The sequence below is a fragment of the Mercenaria mercenaria genome, chromosome 2, assembly GCF_021730395.1.
Source record: "Mercenaria mercenaria strain notata chromosome 2, MADL_Memer_1, whole genome shotgun sequence".
Classification (NCBI taxonomy): domain Eukaryota; kingdom Metazoa; phylum Mollusca; class Bivalvia; order Venerida; family Veneridae; genus Mercenaria; species Mercenaria mercenaria.
The window spans coordinates 50,323,593-50,346,664 of NC_069362.1; the positions used below are offsets into that span (position 1 = coordinate 50,323,593).

Consider the following 23,072-nt stretch of genomic DNA (forward strand, 5'->3'; position numbering starts at 1 on the left):
AAGTGATCTCTGGGGCGGGGTCAATTTTGACCCCGGGGTCATGATTTGAACAAAATTGGTAGAAGTCCACTAGGCAATGCTTCACACCAAATATCTAAGCTCTAGGGCTTCTGGTTTTTGAGAAGAAGATTTTTAAAGTTTTTCCTTTTGGTTGCCATGGCAACCAGAGTTCTGCATGGAATTCAATTCTTTCAACAATTTTATAGAGCTTCACCCAAGGAACATTCCTGTGAAGTTTGGATGAAATTGGCCTAGTGGTTTATGAGGAGATGTTGTTTAAAGTAAAAGTTTACGGCCGGACGCCGGACGATCAGAATAGCTCATCCTGAGCCTTTGGCTCTAGTGAGCTAAAAATATTGTAAGTGAACAAACAAGAGTGCCAGAATGTCACAATATACGCCCGTCACAGCAAATTTCTTTACTCTAGCACCTGTATTTGCAAATGGAATTTTAATTTTGTGGTTGTTTAGTAATCACTGTAAGTGTTTTGTTTTTCTAAGTCCACAAAAAAACTCCTTACCAGGTAGAGATACCTTAAAATACACCAAAAATTGGAAAGTAACATCTATGTTGTACCACAGAAAAGTGGTCTTGGTTTTTCCCTACGGTCAGTTATAACAAGAGGACCATGATGGTCCTGAATCGCTCACCTATCCCCACATGACCCAGTGTTGAACTGAGTATGACGTCATTATTTCTATTATTTGACATAGTGACCTAGTTTTTGAGCACATGTGACCTAGATATCATCAAGATAAAAAATTCTGACCAATTTTCATGAAGATCCATTGAAAAATATGGCCTCTAGAGAGGTCACAAGGTTTTTCTATTATTTGACCTAATGGCCTAGTTTTTGAAGGCACGTGACCCACTTTTAAATTTGACCTAGATATCATCAAGGTGAACATTCTCACCAATTTTCATGAAGATCTCGTGAAAAATATGGCCTCTAGAGAGGTCACAAGGTTTTTCTATTTTTCGACCTACTGACCTAGTTTTTGACCGCACATGACCAAGTTACAAACCTGACCTAGATATCATCAAGCTGAACACTCTCACCAATTTTCATGAAGATCCCTTGAGAAATATGGCCTCTAGAGAGGTCACAAGGTTTTTTCTATTTTTAGACCTACTGACCTAGTTTTTAACCCCACATGACCCAGTTTCGAACTTGACCTAGATATCATCAAGGTGAACATTCTGACCAATAATCATGAAGATCTCATGAAAAATATGGCCTTTAGAGAGGTCACAAGGTTTTTCTATTTTTAGACCTCCTGACCTAGTTTTTAACCCCACGTGACCCAGTTTCGAACCTGACCTAGATATCTTCAAGGTAAACACTCTGACCAATTTTCATGAAGATCCATTGAAAAATATCGCCTCTAGAGAGGTCACAAGGTTTTCCTATTTTTAGACCTACTGACCTAGTTTTTGACCGCACGTGACCCAGTTTCGAACTTGACCTAGATATCATCAAGGTGAACATTCAGATCAATTTTCATGAAGATCCATTCAGAAATATGGCCTCCAGAGAGGTCACAAGGTTTTCTATTTTTAGATCTACTGACCTAGTTTTTGATCCCACATGACCCAGTTTCGTACTTGACCTAGATATCATCAAGGTGAACATTCTGACCAATATTCATGAAGATCTCATGAAAAATATGGCCTCTAGAGAGGTCACAAGGTTTTTCTATTTTTAGATCTACTGACCTAGTTTTTAACCCCACGTGACCCAGTTTCGAACCTGACCTAGATATCATCAAGGTGAACATTCTGACCCATTTTCATGAAGATCTATTGAGAAATATGGCCTCTAGAGAGGTCACAAGGTTTTTCTATTTTTAGACCTACTGACCTAGTTTTTGACCGCAGTTGACCCAGTTTCGAACTTGACCTAGATATCATCAAGGTTAACATTCTGACCAATATTCATGAAGATCTCATGAAAAATATGGCCTCTAGAGAGGTCACAAGGTTTTTCTATTTTTAGACCTACTGACCTAGTTTTTGAACCCACGTGACCCAGTTTCGAACTTGACCTAGATATCATCAAGGTGAACATTCTGACCAATTTTCATGAAGATCTTATGAAATATATGGCCTCTAGAGAGGTCACAAGGTTTTTCTATTTTTAGACCTACTGACCTAGTTTTTGATGGCATGTGACCCAGTTTTGAACTTGACCTAGATATCATCAAGATAAACATTTTGACCAACTTTCATAAAAATCCCATGAAAAATGTGACCTCTAGAGTGGTCACAAGCAAAAGTTTACGGACGCACGACGAACGACGGACACCGAGCGATCACAAAAGCTCACCTTGTCACTTTGTGACAGGTGAGCTAAAAAAAGTTACAATATAAGTTATTTATAGTAACAACTAAGGGAAGTTAATATGCGCATGCCACTTCATCTCATGATGGTGTATAATTGTGCCAAGTTACATCAAAATCCCTCCATGCATGAAGAAGAAATGCTTTGGACAAAGTCATTCTTGTATCTGACCTTTGACCCCTAAGTGTGACCTTTACCTTTATATGAAACATCCAAACATGTGCTCTACACGTAGGTGGTCTTTGTGTGGTGAACATTTGTGTCAAGTTTGTTTGAAATCCTTCAAGGGGTTCAAGAATTAAAGAGCTGACACAAAATTGCTAACAGGCGAATGGACACCAAGGGTAAAACATAATACATCCCTTCAGGCGTATAAAAATGTTTGTTCCACCTTCACTGCATCCCCTTCCAGGAAATGTCAAAATGTTGCTGCTTTATCAAAAGTAGCTGCACTTTTTAATGAAATACCTCTCTGGAAAAACTGTTGACAGACTGTTTAATATATTTTGCTGCATAACTCTCAACATGCTGGACACAATTGATTCTGCCTTTGTGACCAGTGTAGATCATGATCAGTCAGCACATTCATGCAGTCTGACTATGATCTGCACTTATCACTATTCAGTCAGTATCTTTTTGTTAAGCACCCCCTTTAAACAGTTGATGGTAATGTCCAAATTGAAAGATGACAAGTTCATTATAGAAATTAAGCAGGGTAAGGGTTAGAATAAATTTCAAATCTGAAATTATATACTGACCTTCTTCAGGTGAGACAGTATCCCTTAGGTTTGGTTTCAGGAATCTCAGTGACTGAAGGGTAGAATCTCTGAACCACAGTAACTACCATATTCTCATAGAAGACCCGCACATCACTGAAATATACCATAACATGTATTTAAACAACAGTCATCCATTTATTTCAAAGTGAGAAATATAGGACTGAAATAGCTTTTGTAAGCATTTATAAACCTAGCTGAAAATGGTAAGTTTTATAAACAAGAGGGCCATGATGGCCCTATATCGCTCAGGTATATCGCTCACTTGTTATCATTGCACTTGAGGACAAGAAGGTCCTCAGAAAAAATATCTAAGTCCAAAGGATAGGAACAACAAAGGGAAAGAATTTAACCAAAAAGAAAAAAAAATCTTACAATGTATAGATATGTTAAAATACACCTAAAAATTGGAGGTACCATCCATGTTGTACCACAGAAAACTGGTCTCGTGTTTTCCCTTAGGCCAATAATAAAAAGGTATTAAAATAAGCTATTTATAGTAACGTAAAAGGGAAGTAATTAAAAACAAGGAGCTGCGTTCAATAAACGGTTGATGCCCCCCGTGGCATCCTTGTCGATACAAAGCAACCTAAGTCCAAAATGAGGTCAAGGTCAAGGTCAAACTGAGGTCAGGTGATGTTTGAAGATGAAGAATGGTCACAGGTTACATCTGTATTAGTACCAATTCATTCTTGTAAGTGGTATTGATGCTAGACGAAACGGTCTCATTTGGTTAACCAAGAGATGGCCCATATAAACCAACCTAAGTCCAAAATGAGGTCAAGGTCAAACTGAGGTCAGGTGATGTTTGAAGATGAAGAATGGTCACAGGTTACATCTGCTTTAGTATCAAGTCATTCTAGTAAGGGGTATTGATGCTAGACGAAACGGTCCCATTTGGTTAACCTCGTACGGACAGACGAACGGACAGGACGATCACTATATGCCTCCCGCATCAGTAGATGCTGAGGGCATAAAAAGAAATATTGTAAGTGGACAAAAGAAGGATCTGCCAAATAAATCTGAAATTTCAGATCAGTATCTTCATCAGTTATGGAGATATAACAATTTTAATTTGAAATAAAGCGAGGTAATTTGACATAAAATCAGTCCATAGTTATCTACCCTGATTGTCTCAGTCCAACAATAATGAAATTTCAAGTAAGTTCTGTAAGTACTTACTGATATAAATCCATTTTGATTACAATCAGGGGAGGTAATCAGATATAAAATAACTCTGGAACACATGATTGGATCTGATTTGTCATGGAATCCAAGATTTATTGTTGTTGAAGATATTTTGGAAGTTTGTATCAAATAAAACCATAAATGAAGTCTCTATATGGCTGCAAAAGCCAAAATAGCCAATTTTGGACCTTTAAGGGGCCATAATTCTGGAACCCAAGATGGAATCTGGCCAGTTCAAGAAAGGAACCAAGATCTTGTGGTGATACAAGTTGTGTGCAAGTTTGGTTAAAATCAAATCATAAATGAAGCTGCTATTGTGCAGACAAGGTCAAAATAGCTAATTTTGGCCCTTTCAGGGGCCATAACTCTGGAACCCATTAAGGGATCTGGCCGGTTCAAGTCAGGAACCGAGATCTTGTGGTGACACAAGTTTTGTGCAAGTTTGGTTAAAATCGAATCATAAATGAAGCTGCTATTGTGCAGACAATGTCAAAATAGCTAATTCTGGCCCTTTCAGGGGCCATCACTCTGGAACCCATAATGGAATCTTGCCAGTTCAATAAAGGAACTGAGATCTTATGATGATACAAGTTGTGTGCAAGTTTGGTTAAAATCAAATCATAAATGAAGCTGCTATTGTGCAGACAAGGTCAAAATAGCTAATTCTGACCCTTTCAGGGGCCATAACTCTGGAACCCATAATGGAATCTCCCCAGTTCAAGAAAGGAACCAAGATCTTATGGTGATACAAGTTGTGTGCCAGTTTGGTAAAATTCAAATCATAAATAAAGCTGCTATTGTGCAGACAAGGTAAAATAGCTAATTTTGGCCCTTTCAGGGGCCATAACTCTAGAACCCATAATGGGATCTGGCCAGTTCAAGAAAGGAACCGTGATCTTATGGTGATACAAGTTGTGTGCAAGTTTGGTTAAAATAAAATCATAAATGAAACCACTATCGTGCAGAAAAGATATTGTTGACGGACGCACGCATGCACTGACTAACGACGGACGAAGGGTGATCACAAAAGCTCACCTTGTCACTATGTGACAGGTGAGCTAATAAAATAATATAAAATAAAATATTATAAAGTATAATTCCAACCAAAAAGGGGGCATTATTGATAAAATATTGGTGCCGAGTTATGCACCTTGTGTCAGATGATGTGGGTGATAAGATGGAACAGTAAGTCTTGCCAGTGCTTTTTTTGTTATTTTTCAAAACAACCTGTCACTTTGTAGGGGGAAATACAGGATGATATATGCAAAAAAGGGGAAAATCCAAATTTGAAACCTAGTCATTAAAATTTCGTGATAACTGGCATAGTGATAGTACCAATTTTCAAGAACTGATGCCAATGTACTGATGAATTTGGCACCTGATGGAAAGTAAACAAAGTTAGCGTGATGTAATTATCAGTCATGAGACATAAATCTGAAGCAAAGTTGGGGTAATTGGGGTTGAAAAATATATAAACACAGACTTCGTAAAATTATTCATTACGCATATTACTGAACTTTTCTTTATATTAAAAAGGGAAAATATGACCTTTTTGCAGGTAAAATATAACACTTTTTTTTGGAAAAAATATGCCTGATGCATCATCATCACAATAACAAGAGCTGTCCATAAGACAGCCAAGCTCGGCTATTCGAAATATTGTCCAAGAAGCAGGAAAATATTAATCAAAAAGGTTAAATATCAAAAGAGTTTTAAGTTCAAAAGGGGACATAATTTGACCAAAATGCATATCAGAGTTATGAGACTTGCTGCTATCAACTAGTTTTATAACCCCAAAGACACATACGAAGTTTCAATTCAATATCTGCATTAGTTTTGGAGATAGTAACTGGCATGTATAACTTTAATGAGAAGTCCAAAAGGGGGCATAATTTGCTCAAAATACATGTCAGAGTTATGTGACTTGACCCAGTGAGGTTGGTAATTGATCTAGAAAAAGAAAAAATGAGTTTCAAATCTATATGCCTTTTAGTAAAAGCTGTATGTACTTGCACGCAAAACTTCAACCAGAATTTTCTAAGTCCAAAAGGGGGCATAATTTGGCCAAAATGAAGGTCAGAGTTATGGGACTTGGTGCTATCAACTAGTTTTATAACCCCAAAGACACATGTGAAGTTTCAATTCAATATCTGCATTAGTTATGAAGATAGTAACTTGCATGTAAAACTTTAACCACAAATTTCTAAGTCCAAAAAGGGGGCATAATTTGCTCAAAATACATGTCAGAGTTATGGAACTTGACCCAGTGCGGTTGGTAATTGACCTAGAAAAAGAAAAAATAAGTTTCAAAGCTATATGCCTTTAAATGATAGCTGTATGTACTTGCATGCAAAAACTTAACCAAGGTGTGACGCCGACGCCAGGGTGAGTAGAATAGCTAGACTATTCTTTGAATAGTCCAGCTAAAAATTATTGCAAAATCATCTGCATCATATAAATATTCTCACTGAGGTTTTCGTTGACTGATAACAATCTTATGAATACATATTGTATAGTGGACGCAGTTGACCTTTGTATTAAAATACATATTACACAATGAGGCACAACCTATTATTGAAAAGGATGTGCATGAGAAAAAGGAAATATACATTTGTGTACTTATAAGTTAGTGTATTGGAAAGTTTCAACTGATCAAATGTAAGTATATATACTTTGATGTTGAACTGTATACAAACCAATGCCATATAAATATACACTGCTACCCTAATTACCCTTGATTTCTACAATGAAATAGTCGATATGAATAATCAGCTTAAGATCAGCCATCGCGGTCAAGTTGCGACTACTATATCTAACCTTTCATACTGTCATGACTAACTACTGAAGTTGTTACTTTAACAATGTACTGACCTTCTAAATCACAAGTGACTATATCTACTTCTTCTTCCATATTGTCATGGTCACTAGAGATGACCTGTCTTTGACCTTTATTACATGTTAGTTCATGCTCCCCAACACTAAAATTCCACCTGTTCAAAACAATACTAAAAACTAGGATTGTTGTCTGAATGATTCTTCTGGGGTTTTTTAATAGCAGCTGAGGCAGAAGAACATTAAACTCCACTGACAAGATATTCTTAGTACTCATACAGCACAGAATAATTTAATAACCTGTAGTATATTTATTAAACCTACTGAATACCACTCTTACCTTTGTAGCCTTAAATATACAGTCGATAGTAATTACACTTTTCCTTGTCTAAACCTTAGATTAGAAATTATAACTTTTGAAAAACCTTCTCAAGAAAAAATCTGACCCCAACACACTAATTTAACCTTTGTGTAAGACAGCTTTTTCTGCAGCAGTCAGAAGTTTGCCTGCATGTGGCTCAAAAATGCTGTGAACTTTCTTCATAAACTATCTCAATAATAAATCAAACTTTAAAAATGTAACTTGAAGACAAGTGTTTGTTGCCAGTAAATATACTTACTTCTCTGAACCTGACCGAGAATCGACTGCCCTGACAGTTTGTGTTTGTCTGCTGACAACCAACAGATCTTCCTCATTCATAACTTGTTCACCAAATGTCTGACATCCCTTTACACCACATGCATATCTTACCTAAAATACATATTTTCAATAATACTGAATTCAAGACCTGCTTTCTTCTAGAATTATCAACTTCAGATTGTAGAACAGTTTATCAAATGCTTGTCCACTTGACATGTCTAGTAAAACTGTATCTATTCTTATAATGAGTAACTTTCCAAGAATTGAAGAATGTATTTCTTTGGTCTTAAAGTCTTTAGTAAAAGGCTGTCAAACATCTGTTTCCCCCTTCAATCCAGTTGTTCAACAAAACGAATTCATACAAATGATACTTGCTGACCAAATGGCAATATATGACAAAATTTTGTGGATAATCAAAGTTTGTCAATGGGGATACACTTATTACACTACCAAAGTTACAGTTTTCATCATTTAAACTCTTAGGGAAAATTATAATTAGTTAAGCTTGCAGCAATTGATTGTTTCCCACGCTTTGTATGCCCTAAGGATTTACAGATTTCCCTTTATCCTCTAATTTAGTTTGTTCATATCTTGATTTTCTCTACTAAATGGAAATGACTACAGTTTTCTTTTTCATTTTACCTGTCCTGTATGTGGATCTAGGCCATATGTGACTAAATCTTTTCCTCCTATCATCATGGTATTATCAGCAAGTTTGAATGTGGAGCTCAGCAAGGTATCGACAGATAACGGTACAGCCTCTATGCTCTCCCCATCATAACGATACAGACCTCCGTTCAACGATGGAATGTACCTCGTGGGTACTCCCTCATGCATTATCTAAATACAAGAGTTTGTGCGAGTTCTCAGTCATATTCTATATAATTACTGTTTCTCAATGAATCAGAAAAAAAAAAACATTCAAAACACACAGACTTATGCTACCAACTCGGTGACATTATATTTTTTGGGGTCCTTATGACATAAGTTATGTGCATGCAATAATATAAGTATATCGAAAATATGCAGACACTGTAAGAATATAATGCAAATCATTTAATAGATGGCTGCTGGCTGTTTGTAAGTAAATGTATCTTTTTACCTAAAACTTATAACCTACATATAAAACAGAACCATTCAATCTATTATATACACGTACTTGATGACACAGCACCTATATGTGAGAGTAAGGTATTGTCTAAATCACATTATATACACAAACTAAATGAGTGTAACAAATGGCCACATACTTCCAGTTTGCTGATACTTGATGACAGAAGTGGTCTTGAGTCAGCTGCAACACTCCATAACAACTTGCCTTCCTCCTTCACGTCAAGGGCAGATAACTTGCCATCAAGTGTGCTCACAAGAATCAGTCTTCTGAAAATGATAAATCATAGACATATCTTTTAAGATAAATGCAACACAAACTTTTAAGCATTCAATGTATATTTTTCACTATTAGTAATGCACCATACCTCTGGTATGGCTGAGTGAAATCACAGACAGAACACCAGGTGCACAACTTCACACTAGTGATGGGCGGACAATCGGCGACAATCTGTTAATCGTCGGCATGGCATTCATGATCCCGATCGCCAACATCACTTTTCCCTGACCGATTATTTACTTGGCACCCTAAATGGGTAATTTAGTTGTTTCTCAACTTTTTCTTTCTAGTATTTACGGTTCTTTGGGGTAATTATGCCAAGGGAAACTACTCTACTGCAAAAAATGGCTTCCTCCAACGTCTCGGAAGAACTAGTGGTCATCTATGATCACCCAGATTTTGAAAGATATATGGCTTTTACAAAATTAAGCCAGGAAAAGCATCATATCAAACTCTGGACATTAGTATGACAGTATGAATAGCATGCCGCAAGACTTACGGAAGCAAAAGTATTTTTCAATTTTTAATTCTGCGGGACTGAAAACAGTCCAGTCGTTAAATAACAAGAGCTGTCAATAAGTTCGCGAGTAAAGTGCCTTCATGCAAAAAGTTAACATTGGCCCCTGTGACCTTGACCTATTGACCCCAAAGTCAGTAGGGGTCGTGTACTCAATAAGTACTATCAGCATGTGAAGTTTGAAGGTCCTTGGTGCAGTGGTTCGCGAGTAAAGTGCCTTCATGCAAAAAGTTAACGTTGTGATGAACGAACAAACGAACTAACGAACGAACGGGGGCATAAAAATAGATTTTAAAAGGGTAGGATAACCAAACAATTTACTGCTTAAATTAGATATTACACAATCTTAGTCAATTATACATTTGTTTAGTACAGTAATTGTCACAGATGAAGATGCCTGAAATTGTCTTTCCATTAGAGTTTGTCTTCTTTAAAATACAGTATAGACCGATGCATGTCCCTCCATCATGAGAAACAATCTGCCACAAATACATGTGTATTTCATTATGAAAAGAAGTTTTTTATATGTCAGACTTACTTATCTGCATCGCTTCCTTTTACAAGCACCCATGGTTTTTTTTCTTGCATAAACTGGTTTCCTAGCCTGGAGATACTCAGAATGTTTCTGATGGAATCTCTCAATCTGAAATAGTTCAGTTAACTTTACAAAAAAATCTATAGTAATGTTTTAAAACACCATGTTCAAAGTTTTCTAAAATATTACCACATATTAATGTGCAAATGTCTTCAACAAGCATTTCTGAACCATCCATGTTCCTAACATGTCAGATTTCTTTAAGACTAGCAGACCTGCACAAAGTTAGAAATGAAATTGACTTTTCATAGCCAGGTATTTTTGTTCACTTGAGGGCCAACTGTATTTCATTCTAGCAGCTAAAAATGGTATTGTACTCGTTAAGTTGCTAAAGTCTCATGAATAAACAAGCTGCAAGCTTTAATTACAACCGAGTCAAAGAGATAAAGAACTTCAGATTAACTGAAAGACTTCCTTATACAGCTCTACACTGGCTGATAGTTTCGACTTTTCCTGCAATCGATTGTAAAATGTTATGCCATTTTCAACAGCATCTCAGTTAGAAGAAGCAGTCAGTGAACCTTACTTGGGTACCAGAATTCATAAAAGAACAAAAAAGTCCTCTGTAAGTATCAAACAAATTACCCACTTGTATCTGAACTGGAGATGAATGACCAAAAAAGTTATGTCACTATGTGATCAAACTCTTGACCTCTACATTAGAAGCTACCTCTACATTAGAAGCCAACTCCTTGACAGAGTAAGTCAATCTCTACAATACAAGCATACCTCGCAGATTCCATGTTGTCTATGTATGTTTTCAGCTCCCTGTTGACCAATGCTAGAAGATTGTAGTCATCAGCATTCAGCACCATTTCTTGTATAGTCCCGCCAAAACTGTTGCTCACAAATGTTAATGCCCTGTTCAACAAGCAAAATCATAACTCGTTTATCACTGTATTTTGTAAAGAAAAATTTGCAAATAAGATTTTTGAATGTACATTATTTTAAAGTTGTGTCTCCTTTCTTTTGACACAATTTCCTACGAATTATTAGCAAAACTTGAATATTGAGAAATCAGTAATATTCATGTGTGACTACTGTAAAAGCACGGATTTTCGCTGGGTAATTTGAGTATGTTCGCCAGGTTTAATATTCGCGAAATTTTAAAAATAGTATCATAATATTAGAATTAGAATTATACTAATGGTGAATATTTACCCAAGGATTAATTTTCACTAAATGTAGGGCCTCACGAATGTAGCAAAAATTAAACCCTCGCAAAATTTCCCCTTCTACAGTAAATAACATGGATTTTGAGGTTGTGTCAATCCATCAAACTATATCCCAACAACCAAATAAAACTCTCTGTGCTTACCAAAAAGATATTGACTGAATGGCGAACAGTGCAGATCATCATCAGACAGCACGGATATGCAAGCTGATTATGATCTACACTGGTCCAAAGGCAGAATCAATCGTGTCCAGCATGATAAGGGTTAAATTCAGTTTTTTTCAAATGACATACATTTCATAGTTCTAAATTATATATGTTTATGTTTCTTAAGATGTTGAATTCAAAATTCTAGAGATACAAACTCCATGGCACTAGTATACAAGATGTTATGGTATCATCAGATAGTTTACCTGTTAATAAAGTTGCCTAGATTATTTAGCAGCTCACTGTTGTTCTTCAACAAAAAGTCATCCCAGCTAAAGCTGCTGTCCTACAATGATGAAGAAAAGTGTCACAGAAATCACTAATTTTCTGGTAAATGATCAACTTTGGATTGACAATATACATTTGTATTATACATAAATTAGCATTATACATATTTAAATACCCCACTACTTTGAACTTTTTTTCAGATATTAGCTGTTAAATGTGTACTTTATAGTCATTTTTTCAATACAGTGAATTTATTAATTATTTACTCAATTACGGGCATCTTTTTTAAATATTAAAATTTTTCCATCTTTACAGCATGTACCTTTTCATGATGTCAGTTGTTAATCTTAACAAGAGGGCCATCAAGGCCCTGTATCGCTCACCTGACCTGTTGACCTAGAGATCATCAAGATCAACATTCCATTAAGATATGGTCATAAATGTAGCCTCTAAAGTGTGAACTAGCTTTTCCTTTGATTTGATCCGGTGACCTAGTTTTTGACCCCACATGACCCAGATTCAAACTTGACCTAAAGATCATCAAGATTAACATTCTGATTAAGTTTCATGAAGATACAGTCATAAATGTGGCCTCTAGAGTGTTAACAAGCTTTTCCTTTGATTTGACCTAGTGACCTAGTTTCAGACCCCACCTGACCCTGATTTAAACTTGACCTATAGATAATCAAGATTAACATTCTGACCAAGTTTCATTAAGATATGGTCATAAATGTGGCCACTACAGTGTTAACAAGCTTTTCCTTTGATTTGCCCTGGTGACTTTGTTTTTGACCCCAGATGACCCAATATCAAACTCGTCCAAGATTTTATTAAGGGTAACATTCTGACCAAGTTTCATTAACACTGGGCCAAAATGGTGACCTCTAGAGTGTTAACAAGCTTTTCCTTTGATTTAACCTGGTGACCTAGTTTTTTATTCCCACCTGACCCAGATTTGAACTTGATCTATGGATCATCAAGAGTAACATTCTGACCAAGTTTCATTTAGATATGGTCATAAATGTGGCCTCTAGAGTGTTAACTAGCTTTTCCTTTGATTTGACCTAGTGACCTAGTTTTTGACCCTTCATGACCCAGATTCGAACTGGACCTTAAGATCATCAAGATTAACAATCTGACCAAGTTTCATGAAGATATAGTCATAAATGTGACCTCTACAGTGTTAACAAGCTTTTCCTTTGATTTGACCTGGTGACCTAGGTTTTGACCCCAGATGACCCAATATCAAACTCGTCCAAGATTTTATTGAGGGTAACATTCTGACCAAGTTTCATTAAGATTGGGCAAAAACTGTGACCTCTAGAGTGTTAACAAGCTTTTCCTTTGATTTAACCTGGTGACCTAGTTTTTGACCCAACCTGACCCAGATTTAAACTTGACCTATGAATCATCAAGATTAACATTCTGACAAAGTTTCATTAAGATATGGTCATAAATGTGGCCTCTAGAGTGTTAACTAGCTTTTCCTTTGATTTGACCAAGTGACCTAGTTTTGAACCTACATGACCCAGATTCAAACTGGACCTTCAGATCATCAAGATTAACAATCTGACCAAGTTTCATGAATATATAGTCTTAAATGTGACCTCTACAGTGTTAAAAAAACTTTTCCTTTGATTTGGCCTGGTGACCTAGTTTTTGACCCCAGATGACCCAATATCAATCTCATCCAAGATTTTATTGAGGGTAACACTCTGACCAAGTTTCATTAAGATTGGGCCAAAATTGTGACCTCTGGAGTGTTAACAAGGATTTCCTTTGATCTGACCTGGTGACCTAGCTTTTTACCCCAGATGACCCAATATCGAACTCGTTCAAGATTTTATTGAGGGTAACATTCTGACCAAGTTTCATTAAGATTAGGTCAAAATTGTGACCTCTAGAGTGTTAACAGTCAAATTGTTGATGACGGATGGACGGACGACGGACACAGGGCGATCACAAAAGCTCACCTTGAGCACTTTGTGCTCAGGTGAGCTAAAAACCAACTGTGTAAATGATTAAACTGTCAATAGTAAGAACCAGTGTTTTTGTGATATCGAATAAAGAGTCACAAAACTCATAACAGAAACTGAAAGAATATCAAACTATCATTTAATTATTCCAGTATCTGATAGAAATAGAACACCACCTGCCATATGGTTATAGGAGATTTTTCACTCACCTGTGTTTCAGGTCTGACATAGAGGAGGTAGAATCTATAAATATCTGCAGGTATCCCAGTGTCCTTTGCCTGGTCCCCAAACACACCTGTTTCTCGGCTTTTAGAGAATTTGCCATCTTCATAATTCAAGTACTCTAAATAAAATCAAACAGCATTATTGTTTCATTTATCACTTCTATTTCTTAAAGTGCAAAATTTTAACAAACCATTTATACAATGCTAAGTAACTAAGTAACTTACTATCCCAAGTTCACTTTCAATGTTGTGCACTATTCTAGACATATTTTGAAATCTCATTTTGTTTATACTCATTTGAGCCGCACCAAGTGAAAACCAACATAGTGTGTTTGTGCCCAGCATGGATCCAGACCAGCCTGCGCATCCGCGCAGTATGGTCAGGATCCATGCTGTTCGCTTTCAAAGCCTATTGCAATTAGAGAAACCGTTAGCGAACAGCATGGATCCTGACCAGACTGCGCAGATGTTGGTTTTCTCATGGTGCGGCACATTTATTTTAGCTAGACTGTGATGGAAGCTTAAAGCATACTTGAATGACTCTCAAGTCTGATCCTAGGAAAACCAGTAATAATGTCATATGGGAAGGCATGGCCATGACCAATGGACTCAAACCCATGACCTCAGGGTTAATCAGCTGACACCTTAACCACTAGACAACAGCTGCTCCTTCCTACCTGAGAACATATGCTCAAGTAGGGCTATCAGGAACCTGAAACCATCTACCTTTTTAAACAAAACACATTTCAAGGTATTTGTTATACTGTCTACATTAGACTTTGCTGTTGTACCAGTTGGTAATGCTTTGTTCAGTTGGGTTTTAAGTTACACCAACACTGACTTATGAATTTAAAGGAGATGTCCCGATGGGATCTCAGGACAGACCCATCAACTTGGCACAAGCAAATGCATGGACTCCTCATACGAGTCAGGACACAGAAGACCTCCACTAGAATCTTCCCTGCTTCTTCAGCATGCCAAATGTAAAGCAATGTACATGTCTTATCCCAATGTGTAACTTCTGGCTGCAGTAGAGGGGGTTCAAACTCACACTGGTTTTGTGGTAGGCAGTGTTACTATTCCTCTGACATACTTCTAGACCCAAAGTAGTGTTTTAAACCTATAAATTTGAAAGGAAAGTTAAAAGAAGACAGTGACCTTTACCACTGGAGCATGGAGGACAGATAGGTGTTGAACAATTTGTTGGACAATTTTTTCCCCATGATATAATATTCAATATAAAGAAAATATTGGTCCAGTATCTACTGGAGACTAAATCAAACTAGAAAATGCTTTTGTAAAAAAGCGCATGTCTCCCCCAATGCAAAGTCCTATAGGCAAGAAGTCAATAGGGGTCAGGAGCGAAAAGTCAAAGAGACACTGATGGTTGGCTGCAATAGGGATCATCTACTTGGCATGTCCAGTCATCCCGCTAAATTTCAACACTCTTGGCCTAGTGGTTCTCAAGTCACTGTTCAGGCTCCTTTGACCTTGACCTTTGATCAAATGACCTCAAAATAAATAGGGGTCATCTACTCTGCATGTCCAATCATCCTATTAAGTTTCAACATTGTAGGTCAAGTGGTTCTCAAGTTATTTCCAAAAAATGATTTTACATGAACAGGCCACTGTGACCTTGACCTTTAATAGACTGTCCCCAAAATCAATAGGGGTCATCTATTCTTCACGGCCAATCATCCTATGAAGTTTCAACATTCTGGGTCAAGTGGTTCTCTAGTTATTGATCGGAAATGGTTTTCAATGTTCAGGCCCCTGTGACCTTGACCTTTGACTGAGTGACCCCAATAACAATAGGGGTCGTCTACTCCAGCAGCCCTACAACCCTATGAAGTTTGAAGGTTCTAGGTCAAATGGTTCTCCAGTTATTGCTCGGAAATGAAGTGTGACGTACGGACGGACGGACGGAAGGACGGACGGACGGACGGATGGACAGGGCAAAAACAATATGTCTCCTGGGGGAGACATAATAATGCACTAGGATAAGAAAACTAAGATATATTACTAACCAGTTGCAGACATATGGCTGACTATGGTATAGTTGTCCTGAGCCCCTAGAAGTGTAGCAGGAAATATTACACTATGGAAGGGGACATTATCCTTGCCGAGGAAGTTGTACATCTCCACATTATCTGGGTTTCTCCACCAATGTTCCCAGTGCTCCGTGTAGTTGGCCGTGATAGAGAGGTATCCAATTGGAGCATCAAACCACACATAAAATACCTGCACAACAAACACACTGTACACTCATTACTTCCAATCACATTAAAATAGACAGACTTGGACTTCTAAAGTAGAAAATCTTAAAACATGATAATAAACACTGCTTTCTATACGAAAATGTTTACAAATCTGAACTTATGAACTATGTTTTACAAGTGTTTTATCAATGGGTTCATATAAATTTCAAAAAGATTTCTGACAACACAGGGACTTGCTGACATACATAATTAAACCTATAAAAACACCTTAACCGACACCAGTACATCAACTGCCCCACAGTTCTGAAAACTTATCTACACCTTAATGAGTCAGTTGATTCGTAATTCTTCATATCATATAAATAAAGACTGAAAAGCAAAGATATTTTTTTAAAACAGCTATGTGCTACACTGAAGCAAGTAATACCTTATCAGTGTACCCCTCTAGAGGTACAGGTGTTCCCCATTTCAAGTCCCTACTGATACACCTGGGTTTGAGCCCATCTCTAATCCACGAGTTAGTGATCACCTTAGCATTGTTAGTCCAGGTACCAGACTCAAACACCTTGGTAAGGTGAGACTGCAATTGTGACTCGACCTAGTAATATAAAATATATATATTCATAAACAAGATAAAAGATAATATTCCCTTTTCTCTTTTGTTTTTCAGCAGTTAAAAGCAAAATCAATTTTCAAAAAAGTTTATAGTAGTGGGTCCATTGTGACACTAAAAAAATTTTGTGCAATCTTGTATTCTCTGCAGCCTCCTTTGGCATTCTTCCACAGTCACAAGCACATGGATTTCCATACCAGCTGGGAAATGCCAAAATTGTCTCAAACTGATACTGCCAGTTCACTACCTTAACCTTTAGCCTGCTGACGGCATGTCGTTCTGCCTTTGCGACCAGTGCAGACTGATCATGGTCTGCACTGTTCGCTATTCAGTCAATTAGTTTTCTGTGAACACCCCTTCAAATAATAAATGGTACTGCCCAAACTGAATGATGGACCTGTCAATTTTAGAAATTTAGCAGGCTAAAGGTCAAATTCAACAACTAGCCTTTGACTGCAAACTATCTGCTAAAATAATTCCAAAATCTGGCTAATACATACAGAATTATACATTTTTTAAAATACATAACCAAACATTTATACAAAGTGGTAAAATTATCTATAAGACCTAAATGGTTTCTGAAGTAAATATGTTCTGACTGAACATCTTACTACATTGCCAAATTTATTCTTGCTTCTTTGAACAATTACATATATACTGGTCAGGTAACTTTGGTAAATCTAGAAACAAGTGATCACTGGAACGAACTTCTGGAGAATTTTTACACAGTTTACATTTTGATTTCACCGACTCAGTGGCGTTAATAAGTTTCCCGCAAGCATCACACCGGTCTCCCCTGGCATCTTCAAAGGAACACAATGGACAAATACCCTCCACAAATCTGTCTGCAAGGACTCTGAAAAGAAAACAAGCATACCTACATATTAATGTCCTTGGTGATGTTAATACAACACTGACAAAATGTATAATTTCATCTATAAATAGAATACTTTCAAGACACCAAACATTCCAAAGTATTCTGTTAAAATAAAACAAGAGGGCCAAGATGGCCTTAGATCATTCATCTGAAATTCACAGCTTGCTTAAAAAATTCCAAAGCAAGGTCACAGAAGAAAAATTTTAAAGCTAGGCCAGAGTTTCAGGCAAAAAACAAATAAATTTTACACCATACAGGAAAAGTGACTATGCCCTTGTGGCCAAGCTTTCAACAAACTAGAACAACTTTTTCAAACTTAGTACAAGTTCACTGAAGCATTATTTCTGATATTATTTCAAAATCAGACCAACAGTTTCTTAAAAGAAGATTTTTAAAGCTTTCACTTCACACATCAGGTTAGCAGTCTGCAAAAATAGTTCCACCATACATATAGATAATAATTTTGTTTTTGTTTTTGTTGGGTTTAACGTCACACCAACACAAGTATAGGTCATATGGCGACTTTCCTGCTTTGATGGTGGATGAAGACCCAGTTGCCCCTCCATGTATTATTTCATCATGAGCGGGCACCTGGGTAGAACCACCGACCTTCCGTAAGCCAGTTGGATGGCTTCCTCACATGAAGAATTCAAAGCCCAGAGTGAGGCTCGAACCCACATTGGTAAGGGGCAAGTGATTCTAAGTCAGCGACCTTAACCACTCGGAGGCCCCTACATATAGAGAGAAAACCTGTTCCATCCCCAGTTGGCAATATTTCAAACAAAGCAAATAGCCTGTTGCAGTTTATTACAGCTTCATGCAAGGAACTTTTGTGTAAAATTACATGTATTTTGAAATCAAGTTAACATTTTCTGACAAATGAAATCTCAAACTGTCTACAATATCCATATATGGCATTGTTTTTAACAAATCAATAGGCCTTGAAGGAATTTGGGAGATAGTCATCCAAGGGACATTGCTGTGGAATTATTTTGAAATCAGGCCAGCAGTTTAAGAGAATTTAAATCTGACAAAATACAATGCATAAATACAGAAAGTAAGGAATCCACTTTAGCAGAAATATATATATCCACAGATAGAAATACTGATTTTTTTTTTTTGGTAAATAGTTCATATAGAGACAAGTACAGTCAAAATTTGTTCGAGTGATGGAGCGAGTTGGGTTTTACGGCGAATCGACACAAAATGGTCATAATATCGCCGAGCAAAAAAATTTGTTCGAAGTTCCATTGTTTAAAACAAGTAAAGAATATATTTTAGTACATATCAAATAAAATTGCCTAAATCTTTCCATTGGAAATATTTTTTCTTTACATCCATCGAAATAAAATCTTTCATAATTAAGTGAGCACATACCTATCACAGTTTTTACAGTGTAATTGTTCTACGCTGTCCTTTGATATAAAACCTTTCTTATAAATAGTGTTATTTCTAGAGCGACGCAGTGGGGCGCCCCGCCCTGCCCTTTTTAATTGCCGCTATGATACCCTTATAATGTGCCCTCCTGCCTTTGATCTTCTGCTAAATCCCGCCCTTTATCCTGTAGACATACCTCGCTGATTTTTTGATCAGCAAATTACGTCACGGCGAGTGCACACAGGTAACGAGAATCAATAAGGTGTTATGATTAAATGATAAAGTATTGATTATGTGTACTGTCAAAAAAGCGCCAATTGATAAATTATCCGTAAGCGGCCAGCTGATTACTGAGCACGTGAAAAGAGCCCTGTAAAATTTCTTCATGCAAGCTTTAAATTAAACCATTGTTTAGTATAATAAGAATATATCTTTGCAGTCTAATCCTACCTTCATTTTTACTAGAAAATCCACAAATTTTAATGAATTTCGAAAGCAAAAATAAGTTAAAGATATCCGTTTTTTCACGATTCTAATTACCCTTACAAAAGCAAGCCTCTGTGGCGTACATGCTGCGTATTTGCTGTGTATATGCCGCGAACACAGTAGTACGCCAGAGGAGTACATTTTACATACACTGCATGCCGCATACATGCCGTGTACTATTTCGAGGAGTACACAGCATGTACGCAGGAGGTCACTAGTACACTTCAAGTACGCAGCACAGACTCTGAAAATTTAAGGAGTACACTGCATGTACACAGGAGGGACTTGTACAAGAAAATAGTACACTGCATGTACACCGCAGATACTTTGAAATTTGTGCAGTACACTTCATATACGCGGGAAAGACTTGTACAATTTCTTTTGGCATTTATACTTAGTTTTTTTTTTATAAGTTAAAGTCTGAAGTAAACTTCATATACGCGGGAGGGACTTGTTCATTTTCTTTTGGTGTTTATACTTTGAATTTTTTTTTTGAAGTACACTTCATGCAGGAAGGATTTGTACATTTTTTTTTTTTTTCTGGAAGCAAGAACTTGATTTCCGAGTAACTTTTATCTTAATAGCATAGAATAGTTCAGATTACCGGTATTCTGAACAATGAAAATTTGCCAAACTATTTGCAATGTTCATTTGGGAAGCTTACATCTTAGTGATTTCTGAGCTGCACCTTGCATGCAGTGTAAAAATATATTCTTTTTCATTTTGAATTAATCCTGGAGCTTTCTAACTTGGATAATTGAAAAGCCTTATTTGAACTTCGTTGCATTACATTTTGTAATACATGAAATAATTACCAAGATAATGCCTCAACAGCGCCCGAATGAGAAGAATTAATAGCTCTCACTGTTATTTGAATACTCTTAAGCAAAACACCATTCTATCATGTTTTATAAAGGCTTTAATGCTCATTACGTTAACTCAATAAGGCCTCACCAAACTTAAAAGTTGTTCATCAGATTTGCCGCTCGTATATTTTCAGAACGTTTTTGGCTAATTGCGCTCGCCCCATTGGAAAAAATCGATCCAAAATTTTTTGGTGCGCTACTTTTTACGGACGTAAAAGTGTATAAATGCTTATATAATTCCAGTCCTAGATTGTTCACAGATGGATTTTAAGCAAAATAAATACATACTACGCACACATCGTCTATAATAAATCATAACACTTATATTTAGTTGCATTAATTAAAGTTGTTTCCCCTTGATGCAGTTACGCCATTTTCTTCAAATGTTTACCAAATTACATGCTACAAAAATTGATTCATTTCATTGAAAAGTGGATGAAGAAAAGCATACTAATTTATTTGATAACATCAATCTACATTATTTTGGTAAGGGTAAATACTTATTGATGCATGTCACTTATCTTTTTTCTCTTTTTATCTGTCCAAATGATCAGCATTTGCATACGAAAGTTGGTGGGGTAAGGAATTTACATTATCATAGCAGTTTCGCCACAAGAGTACACAGCATGTATGCAGCAGGAGTACACAGCATGTACACCGCAGGACTCGGGCCAGGAGTACACAGCGTGTACGCCGCAGGGGTAGTACACCGCAGGCTCATTTGCATGTGAAAAGTGTATGTGCCGCGTACATGCTGCGTACTATTTCCCGCATACTAAATTCCTCCAGCGTACATCCTGTGTACTATGTAGTCCACAGCATGTACGCAGCAAGTAGTACGCGGCAGAGCTCATTTGCATGTCAAAAGTGTACTACAAACGTACTATCGGTGTATGTGCGGTGTATATCCTGCGTACTATTTAAAGCCCTTGATTTCAGTACACATCATGTACGCATCATATACGCTATATGTACACAGCAAGAGTACGCAGCAGGCCTTTTTCTTCTGTAAGGGAAAGCAAAAAGATCTGGTAACAAATCTTTGTTAATAAATACCTATCAATATGGCACTTTGGTATAAAATATGGCAAATCTGTTGAAGGATCAAACAGACAGCTTCTATTTTTACATTCTGCTACAGATATATGCCGATTGTCCTTATCCGGGAAACAATTCACACGTAACATCTCATCAGATGTTGGTCTGCGTAACTCCCTGTAAAACAGCAAGAAAACTCTGTTGATGAACATATGAATACATGAGATGTAAACTTGCTGTCATTATGACAGATGAATTTAGTTGTATAAATCATACTTTAATTACAAACCACATTTATGCAAGCAGCCCTATCTCATTAAAGTTTCACAGCTCAAACAGGTAATAGAAACATTTGTGCCATATTACTTTGAAAACAGGCCAGCAGATTATGGGTACAAGATTTTCAAAGTTTACCTTGAAGCTATACAGGGAAAACTACACCCTGAACAGCCACTGGCTGCTATTCTACAACATGTTTTTGATGAAGCAAGATGTTTTTTTTAAACGATTTTAGTACAGGGACATCAAAGAATCATTATTATACTATCAGTCATTCAGGAAATTGGATTTGACGATTTTTCTATTTCTAGCTCTGGCAGTCAAATATTTGGCCAATAGTAATTACATGAATACTCTTAGATGATTGTTATTTCTGGTTATTAAAATACTGCTTTAAACAAACCTCCATTCCAGCTGGAAGTCCTGGTTCATGGGTAATGCCAGGTTAGTAATCTCCAGTACCTTCAATGGTAAAGTTACTGTATAACTATCATGATAAGAAATATACAGCTGGAGATAAACCGTGACGGATCCTTTTAACCACTTCACAAACAAGAGCTGTCGGAGGACAGCAACGCTCGACTATTCAACAGCCTTGTCAATTGAATGAATACAAGTTGAAAAAGGGGCATAATTTTGTAAAATGCAAAGTAGAGGTATTGAACCTCTGTACTGCATGTCATATCATGACAGCGAACAAGTGTGTGAAGTTTCAATCCTTTCCAATTTGTGGATACTGAGATACCAGCTTACATACAAAAACTTAACAAAAAGGTGCTAAGTCAAAGGGGCATAATTTTGTAAAAATGCCAAGTAGAGTTATGGGACCTTCACTGCATGTTAGATCATGACAGTGAACAAGTGTGTGAAGTTTCAATCCATTCCAATTAGTGGATACTGAGATATCAGATTACATACAAAAATTTAACCAAAAACTGCTAAGTCGAAAAAGGGGCATAATTTTGAAAAAAAAGAGAGTAGAGTTATGGGACTTGCTTAGTGCATGTCAAATCATGATAGTGAAGAAGTATGTGAAGTTTCAATCCTTCCCATTAGTAACTACTGAGATACCAGCTTACATACAAAACCTTAACCAAAAATTTCTAAGTCGAAAAGGGCATAAATTTTGTAAAAAAGCAAATAGAGTTATGGAATCTGTGCAATGTAGATCAGTTCATCACAGTGCATAAGTGTGTGAAGTTTCAATCCATTCCCACAAGTGGTTACTG

At 36.8% G+C, this 23,072-nt stretch overlaps 2 protein-coding genes across 4 annotated transcripts in view; one reads left to right on the plus strand and one right to left on the minus strand.

The window, feature by feature from the left end:
* LOC128555113 (target of rapamycin complex subunit lst8-like) overlaps window positions 1-23,072 on the plus strand; it is a 494,046-nt gene that overhangs the window by 341,036 nt on the left and 129,938 nt on the right. The gene's annotated exons all lie outside the window — the stretch shown is intronic.
* LOC123552890 (methionine--tRNA ligase-like) overlaps window positions 3,100-23,072 on the minus strand; it is a 28,714-nt gene continuing 8,741 nt past the window's right edge. For 2 of the 3 annotated variants that reach the window (XM_053536567.1, XM_053536568.1), the window contains 14 exons: window positions 22,247-22,305; window positions 21,583-21,741; window positions 17,655-17,776; window positions 16,735-16,905; window positions 16,116-16,329; window positions 14,074-14,207; window positions 11,867-11,946; window positions 11,009-11,140; window positions 10,223-10,327; window positions 9,028-9,157; window positions 8,420-8,617; window positions 7,758-7,888; window positions 7,177-7,295; window positions 3,100-3,213 (listed from right to left, as the gene is read on the minus strand). In XM_053536567.1, coding sequence (XP_053392542.1) covers window positions 3,182-3,213; window positions 7,177-7,295; window positions 7,758-7,888; window positions 8,420-8,617; window positions 9,028-9,157; window positions 10,223-10,327; window positions 11,009-11,140; window positions 11,867-11,946; window positions 14,074-14,207; window positions 16,116-16,227 — 1,173 coding nt within the window. In that variant the 5' untranslated portion in view covers window positions 16,228-16,329; window positions 16,735-16,905; window positions 17,655-17,776; window positions 21,583-21,741; window positions 22,247-22,305 and the 3' untranslated portion in view covers window positions 3,100-3,181. Of the gene's footprint in view, window positions 3,214-7,176; window positions 7,296-7,757; window positions 7,889-8,419; window positions 8,618-9,027; window positions 9,158-10,222; window positions 10,328-11,008; window positions 11,141-11,866; window positions 11,947-14,073; window positions 14,208-16,115; window positions 16,330-16,734; window positions 16,906-17,654; window positions 17,777-19,174; window positions 19,317-21,582; window positions 21,742-22,246; window positions 22,306-23,072 lie in introns of those variants that run through there. The other variant, XM_053536569.1, reaches the window with a different exon arrangement.